This window comes from Ranitomeya imitator, chromosome 7 (genome assembly GCF_032444005.1).
Source record: "Ranitomeya imitator isolate aRanImi1 chromosome 7, aRanImi1.pri, whole genome shotgun sequence".
Lineage (NCBI taxonomy): Eukaryota > Metazoa > Chordata > Amphibia > Anura > Dendrobatidae > Ranitomeya > Ranitomeya imitator.
The window spans coordinates 50,875,791-50,891,356 of record NC_091288.1 but is presented as its reverse complement, the minus strand read 5'-3'; the positions used below and the strand labels follow the sequence as shown (position 1 = coordinate 50,891,356).

The 15,566-nt window shown below is 45.4% G+C and overlaps 1 protein-coding gene across 1 annotated transcript in view; it reads left to right on the top strand.

Moving 5' to 3' along the window:
• SESTD1 (SEC14 and spectrin domain containing 1) overlaps positions 1-15,130 on the top strand; it is a 166,682-nt gene extending 151,552 nt beyond the window's left edge. The window contains exons 15-18 of the mRNA XM_069733220.1: positions 1,459-1,581; positions 3,560-3,751; positions 4,254-4,375; positions 14,295-15,130. Coding sequence (XP_069589321.1) covers positions 1,459-1,581; positions 3,560-3,751; positions 4,254-4,375; positions 14,295-14,424 — 567 coding nt within the window. The 3' untranslated portion in view covers positions 14,425-15,130. The remainder of the gene's footprint in view (positions 1-1,458; positions 1,582-3,559; positions 3,752-4,253; positions 4,376-14,294) is intronic.
• The last annotated feature ends 436 nt before the right edge of the window (positions 15,131-15,566 follow it).

The window sequence follows — 15,566 nt, the reverse complement described above, 5'->3', positions numbered from 1 at the left end:
TGTACTTTTTCCCCAAAACGTTTTGGGGGAAAATGGGGGTGCATCTTATAGTCGGAGTATACTTATAAATACACTGGCGGCAGCAGGACTTAGGCGATTCTGTGGTGGTCCCGGTCCAAGGCTGCAGGGCGATGATCACACTCCCTTCTCAGGCTGGTGCGGCAGTGGTGCTCTGTGGTGCGGGGGGTTCCGCCGAGATTTTATGAAAGCCCGGAGGCCCCCGCACATCCATTAAAGCGATGCTGTGGCCTCCAGGAAAATGGACGCCGGGTGCGGTGCATGCTCAGATTGAGATCTCGGCAACGAGATCTCATCCCGAGATCTTGGGAGACGAGACCCGAGAAAATAGCCGCTGAGGGCGGCGCATGCTCAGATTGAGATCTCGGGAGACGCGACCTCATTGCCAAGATCTCAATCTGATTATGCGCTGCCCCCGGCGGCCATTTTCCTGGAGGCCACTGCATCGCAGCAATGAATGTGCGGGGGGGCCTCCGGTCTTTCACAAAATGCCGGCGGAGCACCCCACGCCACCGCCCCAGCCTGGGATGGGATTTCCCGGAGGCTGCCGCACCAGCCTGGGGCCACGCTCTGCCAGCGCTGCCAATTTCCCCCCCCCGTAAGCTGAATTTGGACTGTAAGACGGACCCCCATTTGACACATTAATTTTGTTTTCCCTATTTTCATTCTGAAAATTTGGGGTGCGTCTTATGGTCCGGTTTGTCTTATAGTTCGGAAAATATGGTAACCGCTTTTCTCTACGGGTTATATAGTAGGTGCCTGTCCCCCCAAAAAAAACACAACTAATCCTGTGTAATTCCCGTGGCTCACCAGTGCAGTGAAGGTAAAAGATCTCGCTCTACCTTGGCACCCACTGGGGTCGTTGCCTTGATCAACGTTTCTCCTTGTTACTTGCTCATGTTCCCCTACAGCTGGCCATAGAAATGAGATGTCAGCTCAACATTCATTTGGAAGACTGCGGTCTTTCCAAAACACATGAGCTCTTACCTCCGCAGCGCGTGCTTGTGTTTTTCACGGGGAGAGAGGAGAAAGTTTACCTCAGGCTCTTCTGGCAGCAGCTTACCGCCCCTGAAAATAAAAGGATCAACTGTTAAAAATGCCAACTGCTTGAACCTTCTTTCTTCTGACATTGTCTTTTGGGGAAAAGTTGGGAAGTCCTCACACACATCACACGATCTGCTGGTCCCAAGTAAATCAGTGGTTATATCTAATATGTATGGGGGCCGTTACTTAGCACAGCGTGGACACCTTGTTGGTGCCCACTGAGACATGCCCTCTACTCCCTGAGGCACACTTTTTATGACCTAGACTCAGATTTCTAACTATGTAGCAATGCATCCATCTCTTATGTCACATTGTCCGTTCATGGTCCACATGCCCCGTTCCTTTGGATGCTTTTTGATCTTTTTAACTCTGTTTTTCCCCCTTGCTGTTCTGCAGGCCGTAGACTGGTTGAATGAATTACTCGATGCCTTGCTAAAGACACACGTCAGGTTGGGAGACGAGAGTCAAGAGACCAAAATTCTGATAGAAAAACATAGAAAATTTGTAGATGTTGCTCAGGTAAGATGTGTTAATCTTCATTTTGATATACTGTAAATTAACATTTTTGTACATTGTACTCCGCGCTAAAATCTCTCAAGCTAAATGCCTGTCCATACACTCTGCATACACTATATGGACACTATACACCAGGGCTGTCAAACTGCATTCTTCGAGGGCTGCAAACAGGTCATGTTTTCAGGATTTCCTTGTACTGCACAGGTGATAATTTAATCACCTACACAAATAATGAGTTGGTGATTAAATTATCACCTGTGCAGTATAAGGAAATCCTGAAAACATGACCTGTTTGCAGCCCTCGAGGAATGCAGTTTGACACCTCTGCTATACACTATTGGCACCCCTAAACATTACACCGACCGGAGCTTTTATGACCTTCCATTCTAAAGCCATACACATTAATTTGGAGTTGGTCCCTTTGCACTTTCAACATCTCCTAATCTGCGGGGAAGGGTTTCTACAAGATTTTGCAGGGGGTCAGTGGAAATCTTTGCCCATTCATGCAGAAGAGGTCAGACACTGATGGATGAGCGGGATGGGCTCACAAGCTACATTTTCATTAATCCCAAAGATCTTCAATGTGGTTGAGTTCAGGGCTCTGTGACTGGTCGTGTTCTTAAGCACAAAATTCACCCATCCATTTCTTTATAGACATTAGTTTGCGCACTAGGGCAGAGTCATTGAGAACAGAAAAGGGCCTATTCCAAAGTGTTCCCACAAAACGGGAAGCCATAATTATCCAAAATGTCTTGTATGCTGAAGTATTAAGATTTACCTTTACTGGGACTAAAGGACAGAGGCCGACCTCTGAAAACACCCCGATATTATCCACCTTCCACCAAACATCCCTGCTGGAACTTGGCTTTTAGGCAGGTAACATTCTCCTGGCATTAGTCAAACCCAGAAGTGTGATTCGCTACTTTGCAGAACGTGTTTCCACTGCACCAGGCAGGTGATGGCTTTATTCCGCTACATCCTACACTTGGCATTGTGCTTGGTGATGTAAAGCTTGTACACAGCTTTTCTGCTATAGAAACTCATGCCAAGAAACCATGGTACTGAATCTAAAAACAGATTTCGGGTATTGAAAGGGTCACTTTTGTCCATCTAGTGTAGCTTCGCGTGAACATTCGTTTGGCCAACAGCTGGCTCTCTTCCCCCTCCCCCCCCCCCCCCTTAATGTTTTCACAATGATAGGCTCTGTTCACACTGGCATTATTGGCTTTTCATCAGAGTTTCCTGTATATCACTATTACACCATTATACATTAGGGGGGTCTGTCATGTTCCATACGATGATCGGCATAGAAGTTATGGCTCTGATATAAACCACAGCCATGACACCAGTGTGAACAGAGCCATACAACTTCTATTCAGACATCTTATATGTGTCTGTGACATCTGGTTGACAACATATCCATCAGATCTGTAGTGGCGGCGACTGCTTGTCACTTGTAACCAAGAAACTTTTCGTGTAGACTTTTTGAGGGGATTTTCGTAACTTCGTCAAGACTAGCGAAAGATATAACATAAGAAAAAAAAGAAATGACCCATCCCCACTGAACGAGATTGCTGCATACAGTCATTGACCTCCGTAGTGACATTTGGATGTTCAAAACACAACGACTGAGGCTAGTGATTGGCTGCAGCGGTCATGTGAATGATGGGCGGGGCGTCATCAGCGTAGTGCCGGAGTGGTGGCTCATCCAATGGGTGTCCCTTTAGCTTAAAGCATTCTCTACTGCTTTATTAAATCCCAGAAACCCCTTTTTCATTTTCTTTGCTTTTAATAGAAATGTGTTCAGTAAAGAAACTGTGTCCTAAATACCAAGTCCTGAAAGTATTAATAATGTGCTTTGTCTTCTCGGAGCCGGACCCCAGAAGCCGGGCGTATAGCCTGGCAGATTCTTCGACCCTTTTAGTGCAGCCACGATGACAAGTAATTGCTTTGTTCCCTGCCGCCTTCTTCTTTCCTGCAGAGCACATACGATTATGGCCGCCAGTTACTCCAAGCCACAGTCGTATTATGTCAGTCCCTGAGATGTACGTCGAGGTCATCGGGGGACACGCTTCCCAAACTAAACAGAGTGTGGAAACAGTTTATGATAACCTCAGAAGAGCGGGTTCACCGGCTGGAAATGGCTCTTGCTTTTCACTCGAACGCGGAAAAGGTTAGACCCATTTACATATGACCCGCGCCGCGAAGTCCTATTCATCTAAAGGTCACTGGAACTTTCTGTATTGCTCCATCAGGACCATGCAGCTCGCTTTCAGTTTCTAATGAATTGTTTTTTGGTTTGTTTTTTTTGTGTGTTGTTTTTTTTTTCCCTTTTTTTTTTTAAAGCATTTGCAATTGATTTGGGTTAATCCTTCATTTAAGCTGCAGCTATTTCCCCCCCAGCTGATGTACATGATTCTAAAAGCAAGGATCAGAAAGGTTTTGTAGCCCAAGCACCGTTAAATATTGAATTTCCTTCTGTGCAATACTCCATTTCCCCTCTAGAGGCCACTGCAGGATAAATGCACGGAGCGTAGAGAAGCTGAACCCGCCGCGATCCGCTGATCACTGCAGCAGCTTTGTTCTAACAAATGGGTTTTATTAATTTCAGAGCTTATTTCTATTCTACAACATCAGTGTAACGGATCTACTGTACATGTTACCATGCTTTGCAGATTTTACAAGAAAGCCCGGACCTTCCTGAATCCGTGCTGGATTTCGAACAGTTTGAGGAAGTTGAAGGCGTTGGGAAATCTCTGCTGGACAGACTGACCGTGCCTGTAATTTACCCTGACGGGTAGGTCATATCTCTGTACGGTGTGATCCTCTCGTCTGCTCTTCTGAGTTTTGATTTTTGGTCAAAATGGAAAAAGTTAATTTTTCTATTTTCAATTCCGTTCACAATATTAACCCCTTCATGACCCAGCCTATTTTGACCTTAAAGACCTTGCCGTTTTTTGCAATTCTGACCAGTGTCCCTTTATGAGGTAATAACTCAGGAACGCTTCAACGGATCCTAGCGGTTCTGAGATTGTTTTTTCGTGACATATTGGGCTTCATGTTAGTGGTAAATTTAGGTCAATAAATTCTGCGTTTATTTGTGATAAAAACGGAAATTTGGCGAAAATTTCGCAATTTTCACATTTTGAATTTTTATTCTGTTAAACCAGAGAGATATGTGACACAAAATAGTTAATAAATAACATTTCCCACATGTTTACTTTACATCAGCACAATTTTGGAAACAAAATTTTTTTTTGTTAGGAAGTTATAAGGGTTAAAATTTGACCAGCGATTTGTCATTTTTACAACGAAATTTACAAAACCATTTTTTTTAGGGACCACCTCACATTTGAAGTCAGTTTGAGGGGTCTATATGGCTGAAAATACCCAAAAGTGACACCATTCTAAAAACTGCACCCCTCAAGGTACTCAAAACCACATTCAAGAAGTTTATTAACCCTTCAGGTGCTTCACAGCAGCAGAAGCAACATGGAAGGAAAAAATGAACATTTAACTTTTTAGTCACAAAAATTATCTTTTAGCAACAATTTTTTTATTTTCCCAATGGTAAAAGGAGAAACTGAACCACGAAAGTTGTTGTCCAATTTGTCCTGAGTATGCTGATACCTCATATGTGGGGGTAAACCACTGTTTGGGCGCACGGCAGGGCTTGGAAGGGAAGGAGCGCCATTTGACTTTTTGAATCAAAAATTGGCTCCACTCTTTAGCGGACACCATGTCACGTTTGGAGAGCTCCCGTGTGCCTAAAAATTGGAGCTCCCCCACAAGTGACCCCATTTTGGAAACTAGACGCCCCAAGGAACTTATCTAGATGCATAGTGAGCACTTTGAACCCCCAGGTGCTTCACAAATTAATCCGTAAAAATGAAAAAGTGCTTTTTTTTCACAAAAAAATTCTTTTAGCCTCAATTTTTTCATTTTCACATGGGCAACAGGATAAAATGGATCCTAAAATGTGTTGGGCAATTTCTCCTGAGTACACCAATACCTCACATGTGGGGGTAAACCACTGTTTGGGCACATGGTAAGGCTCGGAAGGGAAGGCGCGCCATTTGACTTTTTGAATGAAAAATTATTTCCATCGTTAGCGGACACCATGTCGCGTTTGGAGAGCTCCTGTGTGCCTAAACATTGGCGCTCCCCCACAAGTGACCCCATTTTGGAAACTAGACCCCCCAAGGAACTTATTTAGATGCCTAGTGAGCACTTTAAACCCTCAGGTGCTTCACAAATTGATCTGTAAAAATGAAAAAGTACTTTTTTTTCACAAAAAAATTCTTTTCGCCTCAATTTTTTCATTTTCACATGGGCAGTAGGGTAAAATGGATCATAAAATTTGTTGGGCAATTTCTCCCGAGTACGTCGATACCTCATATGTGGGGGTAAACCACTGTTTGGGCACTCGGCAGGGCTCGGAAGGGAAGGCGCGCCATTTGACTTTTTGAATGGAAAATTAGCTCCAATTGTTAGCGGACACCATGTCGCGTTTGGAGAGCCCCTGTGTGCCTAAACATTGGAGCTCCCCCACAAGTGACCCCATTTTGGAAACTAGACCCCCCAAGGAACTTATCTAGATGCATATTGAGCACTTTAAACCCCCAGGTGCTTCACAGAAGTTTATAACGCAGAGCCATGAAAATAAAAAATAATTTTTCTTTCCTCAAAAATGATTTTTTAGCCTGGAATTTCCTATTTTGCCAAGGATAATAGGAGAAATTGGACCCCAAATATTGTTGTCCTGTTTGTCCTGAGTACGCAGATACCCAATATGTGGGGGTAAACCACTGTTTGGGCGCACGGCAGGGCTCGGAAGGGATGGCACGCCATTTGGCTTTTTAAATGGAAAATTATCTCCAATCATTAGCGGACACCATGTCACGTTTGGAGAGCCCCTGTGTGCCTAAACATTGGAGATCCCCCAGAAATGACACCATTTTGGAAACTAGACCCCCAAAGGAACTAATCTAGATGTGTGGTGAGGACTTTGAACCCCCAAGTGCTTCACAGAAGTTTATAACGCAGAGCCATGAAAAAAAAAAAAAAATTATTTTCTCAAAAATGATCTTTTAGCCTGCAATTTTTTATTTTCCCAAGGGTAACAGGAGAAATTTGACCCCAAAAGTTGTTGTCCAGTTTCTCCTGAGTACGCTGATACCCCATATGTGGGGGTAAATCACTGTTTGGGCACATGCCGGGGCTCGGAAGTGAAGTAGTGACGTTTTGAAATGCAGACTTTGATGGAATGCTCTGTGGGCGTCACGTTGCGTTTGCAGAGCCCCTGATGTGGCTTAACAGTAGAAACCCCCCACAAGTGACCCCATTTTGGAAACTAGACCCCCAAAGGAACTTATCTAGATGTGTGGTGAGCACTTTGAACCCCCAAGTGCTTCATAGAAGTTTATAATGCAGAGCCGTGAAAATAATAAATACATTTTCTTTCCTCAAAAATAATTATTTAGCCCAGAATTTTTTATTTTCCCAAGGGTTACAGAAGAAACTGGACCCCAAAAGTTGTTGTCCAGTTTCTCCTGAGTACGCTGATACCCCATATGTGGGGGTAAACCACTGTTTGGGCACATGCCGAGGCTCGGAAGTGAAGTAGTGACGTTTTGAAATGCAGACTTTGATGGAATGCTCTGTGGGCGTCACGTTGCGTTTGCAGAGCCCCTGATGTGGCTTACCAGTAGAAACCCCCCACAAGTGACCGCATTTTGGAAACTAGACCCCGAAAGGAACTTATCTAGATGTGTGGTGAGCACTTTGAACCCCCAAGCGCTTCATAGAAGTTTATAATGCAGAGCCGTGAAAATAATAAATACGTTTTCTTTCCTCAAAAATAATTATTTAGCCCAGAATTTTTTAATTTTCCCAAGGGTAACAGGAGAAATTTGACCCCAATATTTGTTGTCCAGTTTCTCCTGAGTATGGTGATACCCCATATGTGGGGGTAAACTACTGTTTGGGCACATGCCGGGGCTTGGAATTGAAGTAGTGACGTTTTGAAATGCAGACTTTGATGGAATGGTCTGCGGGTGTCACGTTGCGTTTGCAGAGCCCCTGGTGTGCCTAAACAGTAGAAACCCCCACAAGTGACCCCATTTTAGAAATTAGACCCCCCAAGGAACTTATCTAGATATGTGGTGAGCACTTTGAACCCCCAAGTGCTTCACGGACGTTTACAACGCAGAGCCGTGAAAATAAAAAATCATTTTTCTTTCCTCAAAAATTATGTTTTAGCAAGCATTTTTTTTGATTCACAAGGGTAACAGGAGAAATTGGACCCCAGTAATTGTTGCGCAGTTTGTCCTGAGTATGCTGGTACCCCATATGTGGGGGTAAACCACTGTTTGGGCACACGTCAGGGCTCGGAAGTGAGGGAGCACCATTTGACTTTTTGAATACGAGATTGGCTGGAATCAATGGTGGCGCCATGTTGCGTTTGGAGACCCCTGATGTGCCTAAACAGTGGTAACCCCTCAATTCTACCTCCAACACTAACCCCAACACACCCCTAACCCTAATCCCAACTGTAGCCATAACCCTAAACACAACCCTAACCGCAACACACCCCTAACCACAACCCTAACCCCAACACACCCCTAACCATAACCACAACCCTAATTCCAACCCTAACCCTAAGGCTATGTGCCCACGTTGCGGATTCGTGTGAGATATTTTCGCACCATTTTTGAAAAATCCGCGGGTAAAAGGCACTGCGTTTTACCTGCGGATTTTCCGCGGATTTCCAGTGTTTTTTGTGCGGATTTCACCTGCGGATTCCTATTGAGGAACAGGTGTAAAACGCTGCGGAATCCGCACAAAGAATTGACATGCTGCGGAAAATACAACGCAGCGTTTCCGCGTGGTATTTTCCGCACCATGGGCACAGCGGATTTGGTTTTCCATATGTTTACATGGTACTGTAAACCTGATGGAACACTGCTGCGAATCCGCAGCCAAATCCGCACCGTGTGCACATAGCCTAATTCTAAAGGTATGTGCACACGCTGCGGAAAACGCTGCGGATCCGCAGCAGTTTCCCATGAGTTTACAGTTCAATGTAAACCTACGGGAAACAAAAATCGCTGTGCCCATGCTGCGGAAAAACTGCACGGAAACGCAGCGGTTTACATTCCGCAGCATGTCACTTCTTTGTGCGGATTCCGCAGCGGTTTTACAACTGCTCAAATAGAAAATCGCAGTTGTAAAACCGCAGTGAAATGCGCAGAAAAACCGCGGTAAATCCGCCATAAATCCGCAGCGGTTTAGCACTGCGGATTTATCAAATCCGCAGCGGAAAAATCTGCAGAGGACCAGAATACGTGTGCACATACCGAAACCCTAGCCCTAACCCTAACCCTAACCCTACCCCTAGCCCTAACCCTACCCCTAGCCCTAACCCTAGCCCTAACCCTACCCCTAACCCTAACCCTATTCTAACATTAGTGGAAAAAAAAAATTTCTTTATTTTTTTATTGTCCCTACCTATGGGGGTGACAAAGGGGGGGGGTCATTTATTATTTTTTTTATTTTGATCACTGAGATATAATCTATCTCAGTGATCAAAATGCACTTTGGAACGAATCTGCCGGCCGGCAGATTCGGCGGGCGCACTGCGCATGCGCCCGCCATTTTGGAAGATGGCGGCGCCCGGGAGAAGACGGACGGGACCACGGCTGGATCGGTAAGTATGATAGGGTGGGGGAGGACCACGGGGGGGGGATCGGAGCACGGGGGGGGGAATCGGAGCGCGGGAGGGGTGGAACGGAGCGCGGGGGGCGTGGAACGGAGCACGGGGGGGCTGGAATGGAGCACGGGGGGGTGGAACGGAGCACGGGGGGGTGGATCGGAGTGCAGGGGGGGTGATTGGAGCACGGGGGGGTGATTGGAGCACGGGGGGAGCGGACACGAGCACGGGGGGGAGCGGAGCACAGGACGGAGGGGAGCCGGAGCAGTGTACCGGCCAGATCGGGGGGGTGGGGGGGCGATCGGAGGGGTGGGGTGGGGGCACACTAGTATTTCCAGCCATGGCCGATGATATTTCAGCATCGGCCATGGCTGGATTGTAATATTTCACCCGTTATAATGGGTGAAATATTACAAATCGCTCTGATTGGCAGTTTCACTTTCAACAGCCAATCAGAGCGATCGTAGCCACGAGGGGGTGAAGCCACCCCCCCTGGGCTAAACTACCACTCCCCCTGTCCCTGCAGATCGGGTGAAATGGGAGTTAACCCTTTCACCCGGCCTGCAGGGACGCGATCTTTCCATGACGCCGCATAGGCGTCATGGGTCGGAATGGCACCGACTTTCATGACGCCTACGTGGCGTCATGGGTCGGGAAGGGGTTAAGTCTTCTCGCATTTTTTTTTTTTTACCGAAAAATGAGGGTTTCTCATTGACATTAATGGAATCTCATAGTTTTGTTAGAACCATGTTGCAGTCTGGATTATTTTACCTTGAAAAAAAAATCATCAGGAGAGAAACCCTGTAAGAAGTGTTTCAATCTACTACAGCGCCACCACTGGAGAGATGAAGCATTACACTGGAGTAATTGAAATTAATGTACTGCTTGTGTAAAGCTCATAAATCAAAGCCCATAGTGAAAGATATTACTTATCGTTGCTCTCGGGGGCCCCCTGTATTTCCCCAAACGTCTGTGGATAGGTTATCAATTGTAAAGGGGACAACCCCTTTAAGTAAGTTTAAGTCTTGAATATTTGAACACCGTCTTCATCACCAAATACAACAATATATGGAAACTCATAAAAGGGTATTGTTGTGTGAAGGGCAGATCGCTTCCATTTCCTAATTTCAGATATTTCTTGCACATTGTATACATGAAAACTGCATGAATCCATCATAAGCCGAAGCTAATGGGATCTATAAATGTCTGCTGCGCAAGAGCATTTTAGCATTTTGAATGCAGGCATAATAATAATAAAGGACTTTCATCCCTGCGGATCACAGTACGAGGAGCTCGGCAGCTGTAGGGCGTCCTTTGTACGAGAACAGAGTGAGGCTATGTGCAAATGTTCAGGATTTTTTTCGGCCGTTTTCCACTAAAAAAAGCTTACATTAAGCATCCCATCATTTCAATGCATTCAGCTATCTTTGTGCACATGCTGCGTTTTTTTCCACAAAAAAAAATGCATCGCGGTAAAAAACGCAGCATGTCCATTAATTTTGTAGATTTTTCACGTTTTGGCGCTATATTATTGCATTGGGAAGCTCCTGAAAAAAACGTGAAAAATCCGCAAAAAAAAAAGCGATAAAAATGCATGCGGATTTCCTGCAGAAAAAGTCTGGTTTTGTTCAGGAAAATTCGTCAGACATTCTTGAACGTGTGCACATAGCCTTAAGTTCACAGTTATTTGATACAAAGGCGCCACTATTTCCATGTGTTTGGCTCTCTGAGTTTTCTAATTACCATGTCCATCAGTTGGTGCAGAATGCGAACATGTTACAGAAATTCATTTTACTAATGTATGGATATATGTAATTTTTTTTTTTTATATATATATATATATATTTGCATTGTTCTCCCTAGAGCCCAATTTTCGCAGAAAAAAACGCATCATGGGCACAAAAATTGCGGAATTCATTCTAAACGATGGGATGTATGATGTTTTATAGTGAAAAAAACGCAACGTGTGCACACAGCTTAAATGTTACAAAATAACAGACTGTACTTTATATGATAAATTCCCTGCCGATAGAGCACCACAACCCCTGTGCTACCCACCGGTCTTTACTTCCCCGCAGTGATCATCTGATCACCTGATGGACGCAATCAATCACTGACCTCAGCAGGGTGGAAAGTATGAGACTGCTGAGGTTAATGATTGACTGCAGCGGTCACATGGTTAGATGCCCACTACAGAAAATTGAGAACAAAGTAATAATTCTTTTACCATTTTAGACCATTTATTATTTCTAACCTGATTTTGGTCAACCTTGAACCCTTTAAGGCTTAAAAGATATAAAAATGTGAACCCAAATATTACTGTTTTCCATATATCATATTCTGGAAGGTCCAGGAAAGTGTGATATGTGGAGCTGTTTGTTGAAGTACTAGCACTTGCCCTAGGTCTTGGTCCTTCTGTCTGTGACATGGGGGCGGCACGGAGAACCAATATTTGCTATGCCTGACGCAATGTCACCCAGGAGGTTTAACAAGTAAACCCACGGGATGGGGAATAACTTCCCAACTGCTGGGACCCCCACCAGTCCTGAAAATCAGGGGGGCCCTGAGGAACGCTGTGTGAATGGAGCTGTGGTCGATCAAGCGCACTGCCATTCATTCTTATGGGAGTGGTGAAAACCAGCTGAGCTTCAGCCGTCACATTAAGAATAAATAGAATGAATGGAGTGGGAGGTGCACATGATTGACCACTGCTCCATTCACACAGGACTCTTCATAGCCTTGGTTCTGGGGATCAGTGGCGGTCTCTTATATTATGCATAGAGGATAACTTCCAGAGTTGAGAATACCCCTATAAGAAAAGTAGACCTTCTCTCTCGTTTATAGAGGTTTTACCACAACAATAGATAAGTGTCTGCTTGTGGGGGCTCCATTGGTGAGGGCTGCAATGACTCAGAGGGAGGTCCCTTAGACATTTCTATCAACCCCATAAACGGTGACTGAAGTAGCAGTGCAAACACTAGAATGCAGTAAGGAGGAACATGGGGGGCTTGGGCAGTAAAGGCCCCTTCACATTTAGCGACGCTGCAGCGATACCGACAACGATCCGGATCGCTGCAGCGTCGCTGTTTGGTCGCTGGAGAGCGGTCACACAGACCGCTCTCCAGCGACCAACGATGCCGGTAACCAGGGTAAACATCGGGTAACTAAGCGCAGGGCCGCGCTTAGTAACCCGATGTTTACCCTGGTTACCATGCTAAAAGTAAAAAAAAAAAAACACTAGATACTTACCTACAGCTGTCTGTCCTCCAGCGCTGCGCTCTGCTTCTCTGCTCTCCTCTTGTACTGTCTGGGAGCCGGAAAGCAGAGCGGTGACGTCACCGCTCTGCTTTCCGGCTCACAGCCAGTACAGGAGGAGTGCAGAGCGCAGCGCTGGAGGACAGACAGCGGTAGGTAAGTATGTAGTGTTTGTTTTTTTTTACTTTTAGCATGGTAACCAGGGTAAACATCGGGTTACTAAGCGCGGCCCTGCGCTTAGTTACCCGATGTTTACCCTGGTTACCAGTGAAGACATCGCTGGATCGGTGTCACACACGCCGATCCAGCGATGTCTCCAGGGGGAGTCCAGCGACGAAATAAAGTTCTGGACTTTCCTCAGCGACCAACGATCTCCCAGCAGGGGCCTGATCGTTGGTCGCTGTCACACATAACGATTTCATTAACGATATCGTTGCTACGTCACAAATAGCAACGATATCGTTAACAATATCGTTATGTGTGAAGGTACCTTAAAGGTACTGTCACACTAGACGATATCGCTAGCGATCCGTGACGTTGCAGCGTCCTCGCTAGCGATATCGTCCAGTGTGACAGGCAGCAGCGATCAGGCCCCTGCTGGGAGATCGCTGGTCGGGGAAGAAAGTCCAGAACTTTATTTCGTCGCTGGACTCCCCGTAGACATCGCTGAATCGGCGTGTGTGACACCGATTCAGCGATGTCTTTGCTGGTAACCAGGGTAAACATCGGGTAACTAAGCGCAGGGCCGCGCTTAGTAACCCGATGTTTACCCTGGTTACCATCCTAAAAGTAAAAAAACAAACACTACATACTTACCTACCGCTCTCTGTCCTCCAGCGCTGTGCTCTGCACTCCTCCTGCTCTGGCTGTGAGCGTCGGTCAGCCGGAAAGCAGAGCGGTGACATCACCGCTCTGCTTTCTGGCTGCCCGGCGCTCACAGCCAGACCAGAGAAGCAGAGCGCCGAGGACAGACAGCGGAAGGTAAGTATGTAGCGTTTGTTTTTTTACTTTTTAGAATGGTAACCAGGGTAAACATCGGGTTACTAAGCGCGGCCCTGCGCTTAGTTACCCGATGTTTACCCTGGTTACCGGGGACCTCGGGATCGTTGGTCGCTGGAGAGCTGTCTGTGTGACAGCTCTCCAGCGACCAAACAGCGACGCTGCAGCGATCCGGATCGTTGTCGGTATCGCTGCAGCGTCGCTATGTGTGACGGTACCTTAAGAGTCCAAGTAATCGGACATTTGTCACCTATCCATCTTTAAGTTGCAAAACAAACCCTTTATGACCTACAGAACATTCCGCATTTGTCCGCTGGACACGCGAGTACTACATCCAAGAGTTTACGGTGGCCACTTCTGGATTGTTACATTTCGCCTTGGCTGTGCACATATTAAATGTTGAGTTTATTCTTTAGTTTATGTCCCTCCCGTGATATTGGAGGTCTCTATTGCTAGAGAAAAGTATTTAATTGTGACTAGTCATCCAGCCAAGTACACAGGTGCTCGAGTGACATGTTCGAGTCCCCGTGGCCACATATTTCGCAGTTGTTAGCCACAACACATGCGTGGATTGTCCATGTTCATCATCCAATCCCTGGACGATTTATGGCTGTCTAAAGGCGGCAAAACATGCAGCCACGGAGACCCGAACACCCGCCCTACTCCGTGCATACCCAAGCACCCTCGGCAAACTCGAGTAACGAGCACTAGTAATACCCTAATAATGAGACTTCTTTTCCTTCTCTTACAGAACTGAGCAATATTTTGGCAGTCCCAGTGACATGGCCTCCGCCGCAGAACACATACGGGAGAGAATCAAGATGGTTTGTCTAAAGAAACAGCAGCTTCTAGAGCCCGACGCCTCCATAAGAGAGAGTTAAAAAGAGACTGGACTGTGACATACCCAATAAGCTAAAGTTTGTAACGCAGCATGTCGTCATTACCCAAGGATCTGTATAATCCATGGAGAAAGGAAAAAAAATAAATGCATTTCACAACCATCTCATGAGACCGTATCTTCTCAGTCTAAAGCATTGCTCTGCGTATTGTAACACTATCAATCTATAAAGCCTTACTTATATACTGTGCTGTGAAATCATCCAGTGTCTGAACAGCGTAGTGTTCGTTCAACACTACCTTAGCCCTTACAGCTAACGCGGGCCCGAAACGCGTGGCAGGATAGCGCGTCCTGTGGCCCTCCGACAGCGAATGGGTGAAAAGCTTTACGTTACGTGGTAGTTACATAGATGACGCTTCAAATGGTGCTACCTGAAATGAAGGATCTCTCCGTGGGAAATATAGGAAGGAGAAGACCGATTCGTAAAGTGCCGTGCCTAATCGGATAATGTAGTATTTTTAGAATGTGGGTAAATTACCTGTTGGTTTTAGGCTGTAGCGTACTCTTCTCTTGTCTTATTATCAGAAAACATTTCATTTTTTTGCTTTTTTTTTATTGTGCCATTAAAGCAACCTGCCCATGAAAACTTTGATATATCTTACATGAAACCAATGTTTTCTTACTTATGTGGGACTATGTATTTAAAGCTGTTTGTGCTGAAAGAATAAAACCATCTTTATAAGATTGGACACTTTGCCTGCTCTTAGACTGTTGTTAATTTTATCTGAAAATTTTAGCTCAAAGTAAAGCTAAGAATGGAAACCTTTGCAGTGGCTCAATGACTATTGTAAGAATAGTGATAAAAAATGTGCCCACCCGACTCTCTTGCACATAATCAGAATCTGCACTGACATTATTACATGTGACATAATGCTTCTTGCACATGCATGATCACTATTGGGCTACAGCTTGTGAGTGGCCTTGCAGTCCAGGCCTGGTAAGAGAAAAATTATTATTGAGATGTAAATGCATTGGAGACCTACTCTTGGTTAGTGGGGTAAAAAAAAAAAAAAAAAAAGGTCAATGCTATTACAAAAAACAATTTAGCACACAAATTAAGTATTGAGAATTGTGAGCATTTGAACAAGAGAGAAATACAATGGGTGGGAATGTATTCAATATTTA